This window comes from Talpa occidentalis, unplaced genomic scaffold (genome assembly GCF_014898055.3).
Source record: "Talpa occidentalis isolate TD23 unplaced genomic scaffold, MPIMG_talOcc4v2.1 talOcc4.7, whole genome shotgun sequence".
NCBI lineage: Eukaryota > Metazoa > Chordata > Mammalia > Eulipotyphla > Talpidae > Talpa > Talpa occidentalis.
This window is the reverse complement of record NW_023605083.1, coordinates 85,132,601-85,154,854: the sequence shown is the minus strand read 5'-3', so window position 1 is coordinate 85,154,854 and position 22,254 is coordinate 85,132,601. Positions and strand designations below refer to the sequence as shown.

Here is a 22,254-nt window from a genome sequence, read left to right as displayed (position 1 = left end):
GAGGCAACCCTTCCTGCCAGGCTGGATGGTACCTGACACCCTTGCCCCATTCTAGCTAAGCACCTAAGCTGCTGCCTGATCCTGGCAGTGGCCGGCTGCACTGAAAAAAAGTAGGTTAATGCAGCTAGGGACAGAAGAGAAGCAGACAGTGGGCCTGGCTCCAAAGGCCCTCCTGCTCGACCCCCGCCCCCTGCGCCTGGGCATAGCAAGGCAGGCACAGCAAGGTGAACGGAAGTCCCTCTATCACCCATGTGCAGACTCTTGTATCTGGGGCACCAACATACTCTGTCACACAGCAGGAGTCACTGACCTAGGACCTCCTCGCTTGATCTGTTCATAAAACATCCTAGCGCCAGAGCCACCCTGCAGTTCTGCTGACACCCATCAGCCCAGTGCCTCCTGCCATCCTTGCCCTGAAAGCACCACCAGACACAGAACTACCAGAGGCAAAACTGGCTGAAGGATTATGAAGGTGGTTACTTTGTTTTCCCAGTCACACATATACAGAAAACAAAACAAAACAAAACAAAAAAACCCCTGAAAGTCTGGGACTTCAGGGTTTAAAATTGCCTCCTCCCTGCCAGGCACCTCCCCAAATGGGCAGGTAAATCAGAGTGCTCTATCTGGCTGGAACTAGGCCAGGAACCCGCAGGGTCAGTTTCTTGCCAACCTTGAGGTTTGGGAACAGAGGATGAGCTTTGGGTTGGTGTCTGCTGAACTCAGCAGGGGCTGGGGAAAGGGAGTAGGGGGTGGGGGGAGGTGGGTGGGGAATGGCTCTGTACTGCTGGGTACAGATAGCTGCCTCAGCACAGAGGGGCTCTAGTAGCAGCTGAGGCCAGCAAGGCTCTGCTGGCCTGGTCCCCAGAGAGGCTGAAGGTGACACAGGGGCCACTGCAGGACAGCTCAAGTTGCTGCCCTGCCCAGCACTTTCTAGGACTGATGTCACCCTGGGAGGTCAAGTATGTCTCAATGGCAGGGGATGAAACTAGACAAGGATCCAGGATCACTTCCTCATGTCAGGTGCCAGGAATCCTTACGTTTGCTGGCACTGAGTACTTGCACAAATGGCCCCCTCTGAACTACAGGAGGGCCTGAAAATCCCTGTCAACCACACAGACTGGCCAAAGCTTCCCTTATTGTTACCTTGGATTGCCGGCCAGGACAGGCACCCTGTGACATCGTGCTTAGGAGATTAATTTCATCTCTAGTTATCAAACGCTTACTGTGTGCTAGGCACTGGGTCTGGCTCTTCCTTGGATGCCGGATGCCAGGGCCCAAAGCCAGCCTTGAGGCCGCCTGCCCAGCTGCAGGACAGTCACTTTCTATCTCAGATTTTAATCCCCACTCAGGTCAGGGGCTACAAGCAGGATGGGCAGTTTGCCCTGGCACAGCTTGGTCTGGGCTGCCTGCTGGGTCAGGAAGCCCCTGGCACACTGAATGAGTTGTCTGCTGCCTCATTGGCACTGAGCCTGCAGTCATCTGGGTGGTCCTTGAAGAGGTGGCCTATGGCCCCCAGACTCAGCAGCTCCACTACCTTGCTACAGCCCTCCCCTTTCTCTCTAGTAGAGAATGATGCCACAGCCCTGCACAAAGAAACCTCAGATGGCTGGGGGGTGTTAGGTGCCTCTGCCAGTGGCCCTCAGCAAAGGGACAGCCAGCAAAGCCCACTGGATGTAGGCGTCTGGGGTTTGGGCTGGGCACTATGGGGGGGGGGCACTGAGACCTAGGACCTCCTTGCTTGATCTGTACTTATTCCTGCCAGTACAGTCAGAAAGCAGCCAGGCAGAATCCTCTCCCACAGGCTATACCCCCCACCCGCCTTTCCTGAGACAGGGACAGATGCAAGAAAGCAGCCTGGGGGGTGGGTAGCAACCAGCATTAAGCATCAAATTAAGGCCACTTCCAGCAGACACACACTCAGACCCCAGCCTGTTTTAGGACTCCCCAGGCAGGCGCTTGTAACAGAGCTCCAGAGATAGAGGGTGGGAGCAGAGTGGTCCCAACAGCCCCCAGCCCATCCTCAGTCCTCAGCTCCCCCTCCAGCCCATTCGCGTTGTCCCACCCTCCAACACCCTCCCCAGCCGCAGCACCTTTTGGCGGAGCAGCTTGCTGCGCACCCGGCCCCAGAGCCGGGCTCCTGTGTTGGGGGGCCGCTTACTCCCCGGGTCCTCCAGCCGATCCAGGCAGCAGCGCTGCAGGGGCTCACACACTGCTTTCAGGCTGCAGTCGGGCTGGGGCAGGACGTCAGTCATGCCGATGGCAGCGCCTTGCCCCGACAGTGACCCTTTGGGGCCAGCTCCGGGATGCGCTAGGGGCACCGGCAGCACTGGTGGAGGGATTCAGCTGGAGCCAGTGGCCAGAGAGGCGGCGTTGACGAGCGCCCAGCCTGGAGTCGTCCTGGCTGTTACTGGAGCCAGACAGGGAAGCGCATAGTGCGAAGCTCTGCTTTCCTCCTCCCCTCTGCAGCCCTCCCTCCCCCGAGACTGCCGCCCGCCCAGAGGAGGGGCGCCCCAGCCCGGCACCTCCTGCACCTCCTGCGGCTATGGCCCTCTCCTCCAGCCGGCTGTTAGCTGGCCGGACAGCCGAGTGCCTGCGACACAGCCGGCCCAAGGCAGCGCACAGGGGGCCCACCCCACTCTGCCCCCACCGGAGGAAGTGACTCAAAAGGAGGTGCTGGAGGCTACCCCCTCCAAAAAAACCCAACCTCCGGGTTTTAACTCTTGGCAGGCAGGGGCTCCTCCTTAGCCGCCCAGGAGGCCCTCCCTCTAGCCCCTACTAAATAAAGTTTGACACACAGCTAAATACAATCCAGTCCTTTCCCCTCTAGATTTCTAGTTAACCCTTTCACCACTGGGCTTCTCCATGGTGGCCTGGGATATCTGAGGGAGGCTTGGGGGAAACCAAATGAGTCCGGGCTCAGGGACAGGAGCTGGAATCCCACCATCAACAGCTGCGGGAGGTCCTGGCAAAGGACTGCTGCTGTCCTGGAGTCCTACTTCCCTACCCCCAACTCCTGCCCCAAGGCACCTCTCTCCCAGCCAACTTGGTGACAGGGCCAGACACATGTGGACTGGCACTTACAAGCCTCCTCTTGTGGGAATGTAAAGAGTGAAGATCCCTAGTGGGGCCTCTCTAGTGGCTTCAGCAGGCCCCAGAGGAATCTGCAACATGAGCTAAAGCCAAGGATGACACTGGCCATAGGGGTCCACTAAGAGGTGCCAGCCCCACATACCTCACCAGAAGACCCAAAAAAGGTTTATGCTTCAGGAGCAGAGGATGCCCACAAGCAACAGGACAATAGAGAAGAAAGAATTTTTTAAATAAAAGTTGTAACCAGAGTAAGAAGTGAATCAATTTGCAAAGTAAAGTACAAATTAGGGTATGGCACTTGGAGGAAAGAGAAAGGTCTGGATGACAAAGCCCAGAGGTGTCCAGGACATCACACCTACCCAGGCACAAGACAGGCAAGGAAACAAATTATTTTCATAACGCCAACCATGAACCAGTTCCCACACAAGGGGTTTTTAAATATCCCATTGCACTGAAGCCTCACAATTTTTGTGATGGTGGTGTTACTGTCCCTGTTTTAGAATGGTGAGAACTGGAGCCGGGGGTCGGGGAGTCCTCATCTGAGGTCATGCAGCTGGGCAGTGACAGGTCTCATCCAGTGTTCACAGCCTCTGGACCTTGCTAAAGTTGGTTGGTCTTTGAATTCAGGAAAAAGATCTGGGTCTGGATATTTCTAGGTTTAGCCCAGAGCAGGTGGGTCAAGATACAGAAGCAACCCCTGGTGCCTGAATGGGCTTGCTGGGACTCAACCAGCATATAGGTATTGGGGTTTAAATCAGAGCCCCCAGTGGTTTTTTGAGAAAGGGACGATTTTATTGCAGAGATAGCCAAGAGGTGCTCTTTATTGAGGTTTTACTATATGACAGGCACCACACCAATCCTCCACATGTTCCCCCAACCTTATGAAGTAAGTACTAGCACCCCCATTTTCCACTTGAGGAAAATGAGACAATAAAGAAGTTGAACAACTTGCCTAGGGTTGTGCTGGTCCATCAACAGAGAGAGAGGGCTGGCTGACCGCACCTCTGTGCTATTCCCAATGGAGGCTCTGGCCCTGCACTGCCTCTACCTGGTTGGTGAAGGTGAGGTCCTGGGCACTCCTGGCTGTCTACAGGATGGCCAGGCTAGCCCCTCAATTCCAGGGCCCCACACTTTACACTCCCCTCTGCATGTGCAGACAGGGCTGGGCTGCCAGGGCTGCACAGAGCCTCCTCACTCCTCAGCCAAAGTTGCCCAAGTCACTGTAGCTAGAAGGGTCCACACAGCATCCAGCATCCCATGGGGAGGGGTAGAGACATACCTCCTTGCCCAGCAGAGGCCTGAGACACTTTTCTCACTCTATCCCTCATCTTACTCTCCCAAGGAGGCTGGGTGTCACCTCTGAAGAGAGTCTTTCTCAGTCCTGTGAAGGGTCAGGCAGCTTTCTTGCCGCACTGCCACGAAACCCATTTCTCCAGGAAGGCTTTTTGCTCCTTCCTGCAGTCCTCTTTTTTATCCCATTCATTTGATTCAAAAGGTGCTGATGGAGGGAGGGCCTGGCTATCTGCATAACCCTGGGGCAGGGCTAAGGAATTAGAGATGAATCAAAAGCCTGGGCTCGACAACAACGCTGAACCCTAGAAGCAGATTTAGTTCTGGTATCTCACACATTAATGGTGCACCTACCACATAGCATAGCCAGGTGGACAGAGCATTGTCTTTGTCCTCAAGAAACCTAATCGTTTCCCAATAAATTTTTCCCCATTTTTTTGTGAATCTATTATGTATTATTCAAATAAAAGCTTTTAAAATCTAAAATAGGGTCTCCCTGGTGGCACAGCAGTTGAGCGCTGGGTTGCGAAGCTGCCTGCAGCCTCTGCAGCGCCAGTTCAATCCCTGGCCACCTGCGAGGGTCCCACATGGCGCACAGACCTCTCCTGCCGCCCGCTGCTCCCCTCAGCAGTGTATTTCATCATTCTGCCTGTTCTGCTCTCCGCTCTGGCTCTGGTGAATTCTCTCACCCTCCCGCGCTTCTGACTCTACCCAGTGCTTGTATAAATAAATAAATAAATCTTAAAAAAAATTAAAAAAAAAAATCTAAAATAAAAAAGAAGAAAAGAAACCTAGTCTTACATCCCAAGAATAGCACAGAGAAAGTACCATAAAAGCCAAGAGAAAAAAAAGAGAAAAAAAAAAAAAAAAAGCCAAGAGAAATAAGAGACCATATCTGGTCAAAGGCAAGCAGGGAAGGCTTCCTGGAGGAGGGGTTGGCAAAGGGCCCTAATAACTGTGGAAAAAAGTCATCACCCTGGCTTTTGTCTGCATCCCTCAGCTAAAGTGTAATTGCTGGTTGTGTAACTGGCCAGTAAGGTGCCTATTATAATTGCTTACCACACATGGTCAGTGCTTGGCACCACTGGCTGGCTAACTTCAGAACTGACCCCTCACTGGCTTTCTAAGGTTCTTGTCCCTCTAAATAGGTCACATGCCACAGGGTGCAGTTTGGGGGAATGCTGTGCACAGCGTGCACTTCCCCCCAATCTGCCTGCCCACGGGTGTGTGGGAGGGGGAGGGCAGTGTAGATCCTGTTCCCAAAGCCCTAAGCTTGTCTGCCTTAGGAACTCCAGGCTCAACACCTGTCTGGGTAAAGCAAGCTCTGATTGGATGAAAGGCTGCCAACTAGTCTCCATGGTGACATAAGCGCCTTAGCAGATGGGCAGCCCAGTTGGGAGGCTCTTCCCTTGAGATGCTCATCTTTCTCTTCTTCCCTGTGGGCTGGGGGCTCTCTCTGGGGACAGCACAGATTTGCCTTCTTTTCCCCAAGCCTGAGTCACTCCTTCCTGGAATCAATGGTCTGGTCTAGGAGCAGGCTGCAGGATGGGGGAGGGGAGGGGGCCTGTGCAACACACATTCCCACCAGATTCTTCAAAAGCAACAGTCTGAATTCTGGTTTCTTCCTCATCTTTGGCGGATGGGCTAGCCTCAGGCTGTCCTGGTCACCCAGGAAGGACTGCACTCCTTTCCACCCTGTCCATCCCTTTCACCCAGCAACACCTGGCAGAACCTGCCTCTGAGGAAGTACATGGGCCTCTTGGCTGGATAAACAGAGCCTGGGCGGCGAGGCCCACTGGAACAGATGTTGCTGACTTTGGAATTAAAAACATTCCTAGTAAACTGTCCTATCCTCCCTCATACCCTCCCCAGACTCTCTGCCAGGGAATAAGGGGCTGTCCCTAGGGAGATGCAAGGTAGGACCCCCAGTTATACTTAGGGAGGGGTATATATATATATATATATATATAGGTGGCTGGGATCAGCCATCAAACACAATTGTGATTGAGGCAAAATCAGGTTAAAGTAATCAGTAGTGGCATCACTGAAGATGAAAAAGGTCAACAGGGAATAGATGCAGCCTGAGTTGTGTGGGAGGGAGAGGCAGGGATCGCCATTGGTGCTGCTTTGGTGACAACTGGGGGTGGGGCAGCTTCCAGGCAATTCCTCCAGCCTGTGAACAAGGTTCTGTGAAGAAGGTTCTTTCTCAGAACCTTGGGATGATGCTACCACTTGTCTGAAGTGACCTCCCTTCTCCCACTGGAATGACTTTCATCCCAGACAAGAACCCCAATTCCCTGTCTTCTAGTCAAATGACTCTAAGGCAGAAAAGGGAGTTTCTGAGCAGCCAGCTAGACCAAAGCCGTAAGTAGCCCATTGAGGACAGCCTGGAATCAAGGAGTGAGAGAAGAGGCCATCTGATTACCTAGAGAGTCCTGGGCACTGGGGCTGGGAGCCTCATGGGAGCCTGGGGTGGTGCTGAGGAGATTCTGAGGGATGGGGTCAGAGTCTGCAAAAAATGCCCCTTCTCAGCCCCACAGGAGAGCAGTATGGAGCAGATCCCAAAGGAGCAAAGCTAGGGGGCAAGGCGGTAGTCATGAGCAAGTAGTGAGGCTGCCAGGGCTGCAGAAAAGAAGCCTGCAGGTTCCTGCTCAGATGGGCACAGGAGTCCAGGCCGTGAGAAAGCCAGCAGATCAGACAATGCATGGGAGCCAGGATGCTGGGATGATTGAAGAGGGTGTGCATGCAGGCATGGAGGGTGGCACGCCACAGGAGAACTGTGAGAAATGGGATGAGAAAGTCCCCTTAAGATTAAGGGCTCCATAATCCCTATATTCCTAATGTGCATTCTGTCCTTTTTCTGGGCCTACCCTCACCAAAACTTGCACACTAAAGGGCAGAGCTCTTCACAGAATGAGAAAGTGAGACCCATTTATGTTTCCTATCTACCCATCCCATATTTCTGAATATCTGCCATGGCCAAGGCCTGCACTAGCCCAGGGATGGGAACACTTTGCTCAAAGTCATGGAACTGGTAATGGCAGAGTTGAGCCTAGATGCTACATTTTCATTCATTTACTCATTCACTCATCATTCAATAGATATGCACACCACATGCCAGGCAGGAAGGACATTGTCACAGCTTAACTGAGCCCTGGCCACCCCACCACTGACCCATTCCTATAGGGAGATAACTGGCCATCAACTGGAGGCTCTTTCAGACATTCAGGCCAGAAATCCCACGGTCTGGGCCCTGCCTGCTAACCAGCCATGCCTGGGGTTGCAGTTCTCTAAGCTCTGGAAGTTCAGCTCTGTAGATAAATGCTATGGGTGGCTATAGATGGATACGCAGGGTGAGGTAAGGGATCAGGCTCCAGGGTGGGCTCAAGATTTAAGGTGGGTGAGGTGTTAGGACAGGAAAGCCAGGATTAGAAGTTAGTTGTCTCACAGCCCAGCCAAGCCTGTCCAAGATGCAATAGGATCTATCTCCCCCAAAGGCCTGAGTCTATTCATGGACCATGCAAAGCATGTGCTCTTTCCCACACAGCCCCTCTTCCCACTGCCTGACCCCCTCAGGGGCATCTCCAGAGTGCTCTATGTGGGCTGGCAAAGCTGAGAGTCCAGGAGTGTGTTCACTACAGAAATGCCCTGGTGGCGGGGCACCCCCGGCAACCCCTAGTGATTCTTAAGGCATATTTGGTCATGAAAAAGGATGGAAAATCCACTTGAGCCTTTGGGAACATCTCGCTTATCTAAAAGAAAACCCAGGGACAAAGTAGGCAGAGCACACTCCCCACAAGCCTATCCATGGCTTCCTGACATAGTTAAAGGCCAGACCAATACCCTGACCCCACTTGGCCACTTGCCTGCCCCTACTCACAGGAAGGATGTGCTGTGGCCAGGGTCCCCCAGCACAGCCAGCGGGCAGAGCACCCAAGGGATCCTCCCAGGTCAGGCAATGAAGACATAACAGCCTCAGGTAGGAGGGTTTGAAAGTAGGCCAGGGTCTGCTGAGCCCTATGCTTGTCTCTTTCTCTCTTATTTAGCAACTCTTTCCCACCCAAATTTGAGCTTCAAGCAAACATAGGATAGTGCCAGGGACTCTATGGTGCAAGTCCTGCCTGGTTACTGTGGATTTAGCAGCCACTTTCCCTCTCTGGGTTCAGTCTCTACACCTGTCAAAACAGGAATTTGGACCAAAGAGTCATCAATGATTTGTTTTTTTAAGCAGAGGACATTACCCCCAATTCTGGCTTTTAAAAAAAAAATACCAAGTGAAATCCTATGTGAAAATCTACCCTCCCCAATCAAAGCAGAAGAAAACTGCAGCTGAAGTAGGGATATGGACCCTACCTGCTTACACTGCCTTCATCCACCATCCCCTGCCTTGGGGGTTCCTTCTAGTAATCCCCAAGCTTTGCAGGCAGAGAATGAAGCCCCTGATTCAACTTTCAAGGGGATGGTTCAAATCTTAAGTTCTGTGGGAGGGAACAGAGCAATTTTGAAGGACAGTTCTGATGAGGGCCATCAGCCCTTGCTCTCCCTCAGGGCGGAAGAGATGTGGAGGCCAGAGAGATTAGGGGCTTTTTAAGGACACTTCCAGGTCAGAGTTCTGGATCTGAAACTTATGTCTTATCACTACTTCTCTGCATTGGGAAAACTCTGGGCTTCTGCTTTGCTGGCATGGGTTTTGCTCAGTAGCTGCACAATGGGATAATGCTTATCTCAAAGAGTCCGTTGGGCTATTTTTTGGGGGTCACCTTGGCCTCAAATCCAGCACAGCTTGGCTTTTGCCTCCAAGGGTATGAACAGAGCTGTGCCCAGGTTTTCCCATCCCAGTTCTGGGGAGCAGTCCCTGGGGGTTAGACTCCTCAGCACCATGGCAAAAGCTGGCCTGGCAGTTGGGAGGGCCACAGGCTTGAGGCCACTGGCCATCACCTGTCGGCAGTCACATCCAGCCTCAGCCCCCACTTAGGGAGTTCCCTGGCAATTCTGCTAAGTCCTCAAAGGTTCTGAGAAAAGTCAAAATTGGGTCCACACTAGCAACCAGTGTGTTTGGAGGGTGAAGTAGTAGGCTCTGCTTGCGGGGAGGTTAGTATTACTGAGCATGTGGTTCCCCAGGTACAGAAAGCTCCAAGGACTCATTTAATACTGACCCAGACTCCAGAGGTAGCATTCAGAGAGGTCACTTAAGGCCACCTCACTCTTAAAAGTGGAGCTGGGCTCACACTCAGGTCTTTTGCATCAGAATCTATACCACTCCTCCAATCCCAGAGCTGAGAGGAGAGCACCCCTCTTTTGGTTTATCAGGAGGTTGTATGTTCTCAGGGCCTGAATGAATCAGTTCCCAAGGGTTCTTAGATCAACTTCTCTGCTTGTTGCCTACCTCTCAGAGGCAGGCTGGGGAGTGGGCACCAGTCCTGTCTGCCAAAGGGACATTCCTAAATGGGGCAAGAGGGAGAGTGGGAGACTCCAGCCTCCATCTGTTTACTATTGGATGCTTCCTGTCTCCCGAATCCACAGGGCAGAGTCCAGGCGCCCCAAATCAGGAACACCTGGGAGATGGACGTGGCTGAGCAGGGGCAAGGAAAGAGATCATGCTACAGTCTGGGGAAGCCAAAGGACAGCAGGGTGGGCTCTTCCTGGGATCCTGACTCTGGCTTTCTCAGGCTGCTGCACGCTCTCTGAGCATAGTCGAAGCGCTCAGACCTGCCTTGAAGAGTGACAGCAGGTGGGGTGCTGGAAAGCAAATGAGTCTGCAACAGCTGGGGCAGCTGGGCCAAGAAGGACAATGACTTTAGTCACAGGCCCCAGAAGGACAGTCCTGGTGCTCAACCTCTCCCGTTCCATGTGCCTCTGCGTTGGCACAGTGGTGCTGATGGCAAAGGGATGAGCTCCCCGTGGGCATCCCTAATGGCAGCAAGCAACAAAGATATAGAGGATGAACTCTAGATGCTTGTGGATGTGCACATCCAGGCTGGGGGCAGCGCAAGGGATCTGTCTTCTGGAGGAGAGGCTGGAAAGCCCCAATCAGTGTAGCCACTCTGGTGTACCAGGGCAGGGAACTGCCTAGGGCTGTAAGGTGCCAGGCCAGGGCTAGGGTGGCAGAATGAAAGGGAAAAGCTCTCTGGCCTGCCCCATAGGCCAAGGCTTTCTCATAGCCACCAACCCTGCCCCTTCTAGTCAAAACCAGATCACTTCCAGGGGCCCAGCTGTGGGACAACGCAGCTTGAAGGACAAACGGGAGATGGTATCCAGGATCCATGTTTATGCCCCTCTGTCATCCCACCAGGATGACACAGGCACCTCTGGGTACCAGCCACAAAGAACCAGAGTAGACCAGACCTGGAAGGGGCTCCAGGGTCAACCAGGCCAATGCTTCAGAGCCCAGGCTCCCAGCAATAAAGATGTGAAACTGGCATGCTTGACCCTCAGGCAGAGTCAAACAGGGACAACAGACCCTTCGGGGGCCAGAGGGAGGGAACTGGGATGGGACCCTACAGGGTCCTGACCCACACTCACTCCAAATTTCCTCATGCTCGGCAGAGTAATTGAAACCAGACATGGCTCCCGGCTGACAATGATCCCTTGTTCCCAGCTCCACGCTCCCTCTGCACTCTGGCCTGAGCTGTTCCAAGAGGGACGAGCCAAAGCTGCACGGCCTTGGGGTCATGGCAGAGAAACCTCAGGCCAGCAGGTGCTGAGGTCAATCTTGACCTCCCCACCAGCTCTGAGGTTGGTTCACCAAAGCTGGGTCTATATCACCTGTCTAGCATCCAAACAGGAGTTCACCTGCAGGTGACAGCCTCTGTGGTGGGGTGTGACTGCTTGATAAGAAACACTCAGACTCCCTGCAGGAAGGCAGGGGACAGCGTGCCTAGATCTGTCAGTGTGGTACAGGGACGTCATGACATGACTGGACTGACTGTACCAGGGCCAAGGGCTTCCTGGACATTCACATTCAGCTCCCATTGGAGCCCATTTTACAGGTGAAGAAACTGAGTCTCAGAGAGGGAAGGAACTTATCCTATTCTCCCAAATGATGAGAAGCTATGCTCTGAACAGAGCTGTGTGTGGCTTCAAAGTCCTTCAACACTGGCTGTATGATCAAAATTCTCGTCTGTTTTCTTTATTACATGTGAGATCCTGGCCATTCTTTGTATCCACAGCACAGTGCTGCTGCTTCGAGGGAGCTCACTCAGCAGATATGGAGGAAGAAACTAGTGGAAGAGGGATTGCATGACTGCTCTGCCCAGATGGTTCAGGTACGTTCCATCCTTAGAGCCTTACAGAAAACTGTTGATGAAGGCAGAATGGGGATATGGATCTTCCTTGACTTAAGACGGGGTGGCATGCAGAAAAACCCACCATTAGTGGGAAATTCTGAAAGTTGAAAAGGCTGATAGGCTGTGGTGCCTAACCACTGCTCAGCATCACGAGCATAGCACATCAGTCTCTACAAAACCCCTATCACTTTTGCACCATTGTTAAACTGAAGACTTGTAAGTCAAGGACCATTTGCAATGACCCCAACGTAAGAGATGAAGAAATGGAGGCCCCGGGGCTCCAGGGACCACGACTTGGCCTCTGCCTCTCGGTCTAGGGTTCTTCTTAGCATCAGGTAACTGCACTCCAGACTCAATAAATTTAAACCACTGACTGATGGGAGGGCAAACAAGAGACCTGACAATCAGGAGACAGGGAATCCTAACTTGGGGGAGAGAAGGCAGAGGTGGGATAGCTAGAGCGAGGCAAAAGTGCTGGGGTCCTGCTCTCTAGTCACAGCTAGAGCAAGATGAGCAACTGGAGGTGAGGCTAAAGAGGTAGGGAGAAGCTAAAGAGAAGGAGGCCATGGAATCTCCATCCTCAGAGACCAGGCTCTTTGTCTCACTCAAGTGTAAGAAGGTCTAAGGTGGTAACGACTCAAACGTCCTATATGTGAATGGATAAACAAAACGTGGGCTATGTGTATGATGGGATATTTTTCAGCCTTCAAAAAGGATGAAGTTCTGCCACATGCTACAGCGTGGATCAACCTTGTGGACGTTATGGTAAGTGGAGAGAGCCAGTCACAAGAGGAGTCACAAGAGGACAAGTATTACCCAATCCTATTTCTATGAAGAGCCTAGAGTTGTCAGATTCATTGAGATAGAAAATAGGATGGTGGTTGTCAGGGGCTGGGTGGGGAGAGGAGGAATGGGGAGTGGGTCAATGGACATGATATTTCAGCTGAAAGATGAAAAAGTTCTGGAGATGGATGGTGGAGATGGCTGCGCAGCAATATACATGGACTTATACATGGTGTCACCAAGCTTCACGGAGACAGCTAGATGTGAGATTTGCTGCTCTGGGTTCTGTGGGCACTCCCAGGCCTGAGAGCAGGGGACTGGCCTTCAAGATCTCCCTATGTGTCATTTATAATAGCTCTGACCCCTCACAAGCTTCCAAGCGGCCAGGTCAAGAATGTCAAAGAAATTACACCCTTTCCCTTCAGACCCTGCCTCCAAGCTTCAGAAGAGGGTAGGGCAGAAGATGAGGCATCCCATCAGGCCTGAACTTTGCACTAGGGGATGAAGGGGGTTTTCTACCACCCAAGGATAGGGTCAGCTGGAGTTTCTTTCTTGGCCTGGAACCCTGCCCCTTGTATACCCCTGTGCCCCAGCTGGCTCATAGGGAAGTGAAGCTGCCTCCTGACTGGGGGAGGGCGGGGGGTATTATCCTCTAGGCTTGTGGCTGAGCTGGAATGGAAAAGGGCATGGAGGGGCTCCTCTGGCTTAGGTAGCTTCTAGCCCAGAGTCGGTGGCAGGAACTGGGCTGTCGGGTTCTCAGGGAGAGCTGTCCCCTCTGGCCCAGCCAGCCAACAAGGACTGGACCCTGGGAATATGTTAATCAGTCAGTGGGTAGGTCCCAGTTGGGGACAGCACATCTGGAGCCTGGAGCAGCATGGTTGGAAATAGACTGGGATAAACATATGGGAATCCCCAGGGGCCAGGAGGCCCAGGCAGATTAAGGGGGCCTTTGGGTTCAGCTGTTGCCTGGGCTGCAAAGGAGGCAGTGGGGGGTGGCCTGGATGGAGAATCTGGAGGTAATGGTGTCTTAGGGCTGGGTAAGAAAAGGCGGATTCCTGAGTCTGGAAGACAAGAAGTGCACGAAGCTGGTAGGATCTTCCATTAAATTTGCAGTGACAAAGAACAGGCGCTTAAGAGTCACATGCTGACATCCAAATCTGCCCCCACCCTATCTATGAACTTTTTCATTCACTCACTGTCCAGTAGTTAACCATTTAATGAGCTATGTGACTGTGGCTATATCATTCACCCTTTCTGGTCTCAGTTTCCCTTTCTCCTACTTCCCAACGACCTCCCACCCCCCTAGCCCCTGGATTTAATGCCGTTTAGGATTCCTTTTGTTCTAAAGCTCTACTGAGTCTCTTATTAATTCCTTCTTGCATTGCTCACAAACCCTCCTGCTCAGGACAGGCAGACGCCTTCATTTCCTGGGATACTCCCCGCACATTCCTGCCTCCCTGCCCTCGGACATGCAGCCTTTTCTCCCATGTGCCCACCCCACTCATTTCTGCTGCCCCAGAGCCCACCCACCTTGCCAGAACAACACAGTCCTAAAATGGCAATTAATGACTTGGCCATTATATAAAATGGTTTTTATAAAATACATAGAAAGTACTTTTTACAATGTATAAAAAAAGGTAATTATAAAGACTACATACAGGCCTTGAAAAAAGGGGGTCTGTGATGATATTACATGAAAAAAGAAAAATTACAAAATACACACTGTGATTAAAACTATGAAAACGTATATACCTGAGGAAGGGAGATCTGTGATTTTGTTTCAAGCCTCTTTCCTATCATTACAATTTTCTTTCTAATAGAAACATTGCTTTTGGATTTTAAAAAGCCTGGAGATGTCAAATCCCTCTGGCTCTACCTCCTCCTGGAAGCCTCCTAACTCCCACCATGATTTCTTTTTCTTTGAATTCTCATGCACAAGTTTCTATGGCATTACCTGTGGAACAGGGGGAGGACCTACAGAGGGCAACGCACTTGCTCTGGTTCCAGCCTGCCTCAGGGCCTGGCTCTCCCAACCTGGCTGCCTGGCCCTGCACAGGTTACTGAACCTCAGTTTTCTCATCTTTAAAATTGTGATGACACTTCTGCCCCAAAGGGTCCTGTGATGATACCCTGTGATAACAGCTGTAAGCATTAGCCCCACGTGGGGCTCACAGTTAGCTTTCTGATGTCATCTTTATCATTATTGGCATCTTGCCTTGTTCTCTGGTGTCTTGGAGGATACTGATATACCTGTCTTTCCAATCTGGCAATAGATTCCCTGAGGAGAGTCCCTTATGCCCCTCCGAGGAGCAGTACCATGCTGGGCACACTGCACAGTAAGCATCCCCTGCCCCACCCCACCTCTTTTCCATGCATGCTTATTCTATTTCCCTCCAGGTATACCAGGCAGAAATGGCCCCTGCCCAGAGGTAAGAGGAATCCAGAATAAGGAAGGCCTAGGCTCATCTTATGTCACAAAGTGGATGCTACAGCCCCTTCTCCAGGTCATGAGCCATGCGAGTGTCCTCCAGCCAGCCTGGGAGACTCCCCAACAAAGGCCTGGGGCACAGGGACACAGCAGAGGAGACAGCATGACCTTCCCTGCAGAGTCCTCCTCTGAGAAATGGGGAGGACATGATAGGCACTTTCCTTGTTGCAAGGGTGAACGAGGTAACATTTGGGAATAGGCCTCCAAGTGCCCAGGTGCTGGACACTCAGGTTGGTGATTAGCACTGCCATTTGTCTGTCACTAAATGTTGACCACATCCCCACCCTCAGTTGCCCCTCCATATTCCCTGCCTCCTACCACCTCAGGAAAACCCAGAGAAAAACTCGTTTTGCAGCAAACTCCTGGGGCTGAGGAAGTGGGGTCTCTTATTGTTTTCTGGATGGGCTGAGCAAAAGAAAGGCTTAGATAAGAGTGAGGGTCAAGAGAGGTGGTGCCTCTTCTCCCTGCCTTTTCTTCAGGCCACCCAGATATCCCAGGGACTCAACCCTATAGTGAGGCCTTCATTCCATCCTCGTGCCTGCTAAAGGGGAGCAGAACCAGTGCTAGAAGCTGGTGCCAATTCCTTTTCTTGGACATGTGGCAGGAAAGGAGGTGGGGGCAGCTGTGGGAACAGACCGTTCTGCGGCTCCATGGGATCTGGCCACATGGGAATGGTTCAGTGCAGGCTCTCCACCCAGCCTGGACATCCTTAGTGGCCCTGAGGGCAGTCACAGGCAAGTGGGATTTTTGGAGGCCCAGCACACCACTGCTGGGGACACCCCTCCCCTCCTTTCTAGTCCGTAAGAAGTAATATAGCCCCCCAGCTGAGGCCAAGGCTGTGCCCTGGGAGTTGAGGGTTGGGGTATTTCCAAGCCCTCCAGAGGATGCTGGCTCTGAACTACCCGCTCACAGGCCCAGGTCAGCTGGCAGCAGGAAGGATTGTTTTTTTTTTTTAACATCAACTCCCAGGCATTTAACATTCCTCGAAGCTTAAACACAGAAACATTTTCCTTACCAGACTGTGCTTTCTGCTTTGCCAAACATAACCTGGCTTCCTCCCCCTCCCCCACTGCCTCCATCTGCTCCTGTCTCCAAGATGGAATGATTTATGGTGTGTTTCCCATGGGGGTTTGTGCAGCTGACAGAAGATCGAAGGAGGAAAGAAAAGGGCTGGGAGTCCAGGTGGGGATGATGCCACTGAGTCCTGGAATCTGTCTTCTGGAAGGGTCAGGGCCCAGGGCTCACTGAGTGGGCGGCCCTGGACACCTTCTGAACTCTTCCATTCCGCAGCCGCCAATGGCCCAGAGCGTGCTGGAAGCCAGCCACGTTTCTTGGCTGGCTCTCTCCTGGGGCTGGACAGGCCAGCCCAGAACCCTTTCCCTGCCTGTTCCTCTGGCCCAACCCAAGGATGTGGGTTCTACTTCTTATCCCTGGAAAGTAGGTTCCAGGAACTGAATGCAGAGAGCTCTTTCTCTCTCTCATTAGCCCCCATTTCCTAAATAATGAAGGACTGGCTGTGGTTACCTAGCAGCACCATCTCCCAGGCAACAGTGCTGGAAGCAGGGTGCAAGTCCCACTGTGGTAGGAAGGGAGGTATTCAGGAACATGGGGTGACATGAGGCACAGCAGGCCCCCAGCTGAATAGTGCCATCTCCCCTGTTCAAATACTGCAGCCTGAGACAGGGTGGGAGAACAGGAGGCCCACAGAGGGCCCCAAGGGGCAATGCTACCAAAAAGAACAAATGCTTTCTGTGAAAATGTGTCATTCAGCTCCCTAATTCAGATCATGTCTAGGGCAATCCTTAGGGCTCCTAATGACTATGGCTCAATCCCAGTGCATGCCAGTTACTATCTCCTTTCCATGGTCACCCCCAAACCAGGCCACTTGAGTTGCAAGGTGCCAGATGGAGTGTGTACAGCTTCATGCTTGCCCAAGCTAGCATACTCTCAATAATTAAGTGAATAGGGCCTCCCTGATGGTGCAAGAAGTTGAGTCTGTCTTGGTGCCATGAGGCTGTCCACAGCCACTGCACCATTAAATTCGATCCCCGGTCAGGGGACCCACATGGAACCCACATGGAGCAATGGACCTCTCCTTTCTCACCCACTGCTCCCCTCAGCATTGTATTTCACTAGATCTGCCTGTTCTGCTCCCCACTCTGTCTCTGGTGAATCCTCTCACCACCACCAACCCCCACCCCCACCTCCCACCCCACACCTCTGGCCTATGCCCCAGCTCTTATATGCATAAATAAAAAAATAAATCTTAAAAAAAAGGTGCTAACAGTTATCTTCAAAACTGGCAGAATTCCCAGAAATACAGGCTGCAAGAAGGCCATTACCCCTACAGAAGAGGGTACTAGGAAACGCAGCTGACACTCTTGATCTGACTCTTGATCTGCCTCTACCAATACATACAGACCCCACCTTACATCAACGAGCTCTGGACACAGGTGAATAAGGCCCAGCGACCAAACCAACAAATCAGACAGCAGCCCCAAGCAATCAAATCAGATGCAAAGCTCTTTTAGTCAAATGGCCAATGCTGGGCCTCACTTCTCCTATGGCAGACACTACTTAGCAAACACAGCACTTGGAGATGCAGCCTCAGAATCCTTCTCAACACGGTGTTCCTGGGAAAGGGAACAGTAGACTTAAGCTGGGATATGAAAACAAAGCGAGTTGTCATCCCTCAGTACATCTTGCAGGAGCTTGGAGGACCTACCTTGGGTGTGGAAGCCCAAGGATCCAGGCATACATATCTTGATAGAGACAACACCATCTCCAACAAGGAAAACCACTACCTTAAGGAACTTTTCTCAAACTAGCTTTGAACCCAAGTCACAAAAAGCCAAGCATCTGAACCAAGATGTCAGGTGAGAAGACCTCCTTCCCACCTGGCACCACCCCCAGCAGCCTCCTTGAGCCTTGCGCCTTGGTGCCCGGGCTACGCCTGGATGCTCACCTGGATCTGCCCTTTGCCCATGATCTTGTCCACGATCTCGTTATTGTCTTTGTTGACCTTGGTCTTGTCATAGCACTTCTCATAACACAGGATCCTCAGGGACTGAGAGCCCTCCAGCTCAATCTCAAATTCCTGGGGAAAGATGCAATATGGGTCCTGAACCTCCGGACCAGGGATGCTTGGCTTCCTGGTAGGTGTGGTCTTAACTTTGCATGGGGGAGATTGGAGTGAGGAGGATCCTTGTAGACTACCTCATGAGGCATGGAGAAGCTCCAGAGGCCTCTAAATTACTGATGAAGTGGAGTTTGGGTCCTGAACTGAATGCCATGTCTGAACAATACCCAGATCAGAAACCAGTTGAGGAGGGAGTAGGATGTCCGGGGCAGAAGGGACGGAGCTGGTCCAACCAACAGGCCTGGCCATGCCCGGCCAACAGGACATAAGCTCAGGGACCAGGGTGGGCATGGTTGGTGCTCAGTTAAGGGGTCCCTGCGGGGATCCTTCACTTACCTCATCCCACTTGGGCTCTGTCGTGTCCCGGAAAACCCTGGTTTTGGCTTTGCTGACAAAATAGCCGAAGGAATCCACCTCCAGGGTACAGTACAGGTCTACAGAGAGGACAGGCAGAGATAGGCTGAGTGAGGTCTGTGGCCCAAATTGGGGCTGGTGGGATCAGGAAGGAAAAAGGGGATAAGGAGGCATCTGTCCCAATATCCCTCAGGGAGCACTTGGTGTGTTCCCCACAGCCCTAGGGGATCTGGTCCCTCCCCACTTCTTTTTTTTTTTTAAAGATTTATTTATTTAAGCATACAAGAACTGGGGTACAGGCCAGAGGTGCAGGGGTGAGAGGATTCACCAGAGACAGAGTGGGGAGCAGAACAGGCAGATCAACTGAAATACACTGCTGAGGGGAGCAGCGGGTGAGACAGGAGAGGTCTGCTGCGCCATCTGCTGGCCAGGGATCGAACTTGTGCTGCAGTGGCTGAGGATCGCTTCATAGGTTGTGTTTTAACCCCTTGCGCCACCAGGGAGGCCCCCTCCCCACTTCTTTATCCTCTTCTTAGATGGCTCTGCGCTGCCTGCCTCTTTCGCCATCCTCTCCCCTTGCTGCTCACATCTTAGGCCCTTGTAGTCTCTTCACCCCTGATCTTTGCTTGGCTGCCTCATCACTGAGGCCTCAAGCCAGGTCTTCACTCACCATGTTGACTAAAGGAGCCGCTCCCGCCCTCCCCCTTCTTGTGATCCCAGGTTCAAGAGGATGTCACTGGCATTTGAGGTGGGAGTCTCCAGAGGGCCATTTGGCCTGTGTGCTGAAAACCTGGAGTGACAGTCATAATGACAACAAAAATGCCTGCTCATATTTGGCTTTTTGTTGTTTTCTTCATAGCACTTGACTTTAACTGAAGTTGTCTGTCTTTTTGTCTCACTGCTGGCGCTACACCAGCAGCACCACGCAGGCAGAAGTCTTATTTTCTTAGTCACTGGTATACCCTTGGTACCAAGAACAGGCCTTGGACTTTGGTGTCAGAAGATATGAATTCCTCTCCACTACCTGCTGACCCTGGGAAAGTTCCTTGGCCTTCTGGGTCCCAGCTTTGTTCATGAGTAAAATAGAAATGATGTCAGTGAGCACAGAGGGATGCCAGGGCTTTCTAAGGAGATAAGAGAGGCTCTGAACAGGCGAGTACTGCCCACCCCTGGATGATGTCCTGCTTTTCTCCAGCACCTACTAAGGTGCTCAGGCACACAGCAGATGTCTGGGAATCAACTATTTCACTCAGCATTTGTAGGTTCCTATTCATCCAACGATAAAGGACACAGGTTCCTCCCTTTAAAGAATTCACCATGGGAGAGGCAGATTTTAAATGACAAAACAGGATGACAGGTGGTTTGCCCTGGGGTGATGGGAGCACAGAAAGGAGAGGCCCGTTTACTCTAAGAGCTCATGTTTCACAGTAAATGTTTTTTGAATGGCTGTTTGTGGGCCAATGGCAAAACCTCTGTGGTGCACTAGGAGAGAGGCAAAGGGCAGATTTCGCTGCCAGGGAGAAAGAGTGGGAATGTGCAGGCTGAGAGAAGAAGAGCTGGGAGCCCTGGGTCTCTGATCCTGTGTGAGGTTAAATCTTTTATTTAGCAAACGGGAGAACCTCTCAGTCCTCTCATCTAGCAAATGGGAGAACCTAGTAACTATCTGACTTGCAAATTCCTATGGGGAGAAAAATTACATAAAAAGTGTAATTGTAACTTGTGAAACATTAAGAATTGCACAGATTTCGGGCCTCCCCTGGTGGCACAGCGGTTGAGCGATGGGCTGCGAGGCTGCCCGCAGCCTCTGCAGCGCCAGTTCGTTCCCCGGCCGCAGGCGAGGGTCCCACAAAAAACAAAAAATAAAACAAACAAACAAACAAAAAAAAAACAAACAAAGAATTGCACAGATTTAGTGGATGGTGATAAAGAAAGGGGGGAGATGGGTATGTGAGTGTGTTTGGTGCTGTGCATACAGGTTCATGTTTTATCCTGATCTTAGATCAGTATTAACAAGCATGAGAGTGCTTTAATGGAGAAAGAAGCTGAGGCTCAGTGAAGAGTACTTGTCCAAGGTCACACAGCTTGTAACTGGAATCTAGGATTTCAGAAACCTGGGGTGGGGGTGGAGTAGAATGGGTCTTGGGGAAATGCCCTACATCTCAAGGCAGCTGGCAGGGCCAGCTTGAGAAGACCAGAGCAGAGCAGGTGGGACATGAGAAGCCCCATGCAGTGGGTCCATAGGCATTTTCTGTGAAAAGATGAACAATGGTCCACCCAGTCTCAGCCTCGAGCCAGTGGTCAGGGCACACTTACTGGCTGACTGCTTAAACCCCTTGGCAGAGTGGACGATGACATGGAGGAAGCCGTACAGTCCTGGAGACTCATCATCTGTAAGAAAGAAAAGATTTCAAGGTAGAGGGTGGTGAGTGATTCCTCTGCTTCACCTTCTCCACCCCAGACTCCTGGCTGGCAGAGTATGAGACAGTCTGAGCCCTAGTTTGACAGCACCACCTAGTGGCTGGATAAAGAAGTTTCCAAAACTCTCAGCTTCCAGGGAATGTGAGCTATTGTTGCTCTTTCTCCTTCCAGGCAGCCTGGGAGGCCATTCCAGAGCTACCCTCCTGGGCCAGGGATTTCCTACCATTATCCTGGGCACTTTCCCTCCCACTCTGAGTCCTGCCTAGCCCATGGCTTCCCTCCTCAGTCTAGCCTTGAAAAGTAGAAGTTAAGCAATATAAGTCACTCTGCTAACAGAGATAGATCAGCTCTGACCCCTGCTGGGGCACGAGGGGCAGATGCTGTCCATATGTTGAGAAAAGCTTGCCTTCAGCCCCAGTCACCACTGATCTCTACTCAAAAGCGCCCATGGATTCCTCAGTTTACAGAGCAGACAATAGAGGTCCTTTCTAGGCATTCTAGGCCTTCCAAGATCTGGCCCTTGGATACTTCTGGCATTATTTCTCATATGCTGCACTAATCATCTACTCCCCAACCCCTCTACTCTGTTGCTTTCACTATCTGACTACCTCATACTCATATTAACATAATCCCAGTGCACCAAGGTGCCAGATTCTTTTCTCAAGCCAGAGGGGGCTGGGGATGAGTTGGGGCCATCTGGGAGCTCAGTAGAGGGAAGTCCCTTTATTCAAGTACCTGGCAACAGAGTTGTCCCAGAACCAGTTGAGCAGAGATTAGCCATTTGCAGCCAAGTGTCTGGCTAGGTACTTGTAGAAGACCCCAGCAATGCCCTGGAGGCCTGACCCTGCCAATGGGGCAATCTTGGGTTCCAGATCTTACCGTCTTTATTGCTGGTAACAGGAATGTTGTGTACAGTCCTAAGTTTGAAACAGGATCCCGTGAGCACCTGGAGCTCCACTGAGCTCAGGACAAAAGCCTGGAGGTCTGCAGGAGAAGCCGAGAGAGGGGGATTTCATCACTGGTCTACTAGGCCCTGCTGCTCTTTTTTGGGGGCTGCTGCAGGAAAAAAAGTTTAGCTCAAGAGTAGAGCTGCTCATTGGAAGAGAGGTAAAGACTCATAGGCACTCACAGGGGAACTGGGTGCTGTTAAAGGGGGTAAGGTGGGAGAGTCTAACTGAAGAGGCTCAAGTATGTGGTAAGAGAGAGCAAGAATAAGGGAGAAAGATGAACTACCCTGGGCTTTGTGTCTGATTCTTTTGCTACTAATCCTATGCCTTAAGCACATTACTTAAATTATTTGGGCCTCAAATGATTAGTAACATCAATTAAGCACCACCTGCCCCGGCAAATCTTAGGGTAATAAGAGGTGATACTGATAAAGTGGAAATATTGGACATGAAAGTGCT

General features: G+C 51.8%; 1 protein-coding gene across 5 annotated transcripts in view; it reads right to left on the bottom strand.

The window, feature by feature from the left end:
• The window catches only part of ABR (ABR activator of RhoGEF and GTPase), a 178,499-nt gene that overhangs the window by 23,212 nt on the left and 133,033 nt on the right, over positions 1–22,254 (bottom strand). For 4 of the 5 annotated variants that reach the window (XM_054689027.1, XM_037492050.2, XM_054689026.1 and 1 more), the window contains 4 exons: positions 21,728–21,832; positions 20,744–20,818; positions 18,413–18,510; positions 17,903–18,034 (listed from right to left, as the gene is read on the bottom strand). In XM_054689027.1, coding sequence (XP_054545002.1) covers positions 17,903–18,034; positions 18,413–18,510; positions 20,744–20,818; positions 21,728–21,832 — 410 coding nt within the window. Of the gene's footprint in view, positions 1–2,090; positions 2,434–17,902; positions 18,035–18,412; positions 18,511–20,743; positions 20,819–21,727; positions 21,833–22,254 lie in introns of those variants that run through there. The other variant, XM_037492049.2, reaches the window with a different exon arrangement.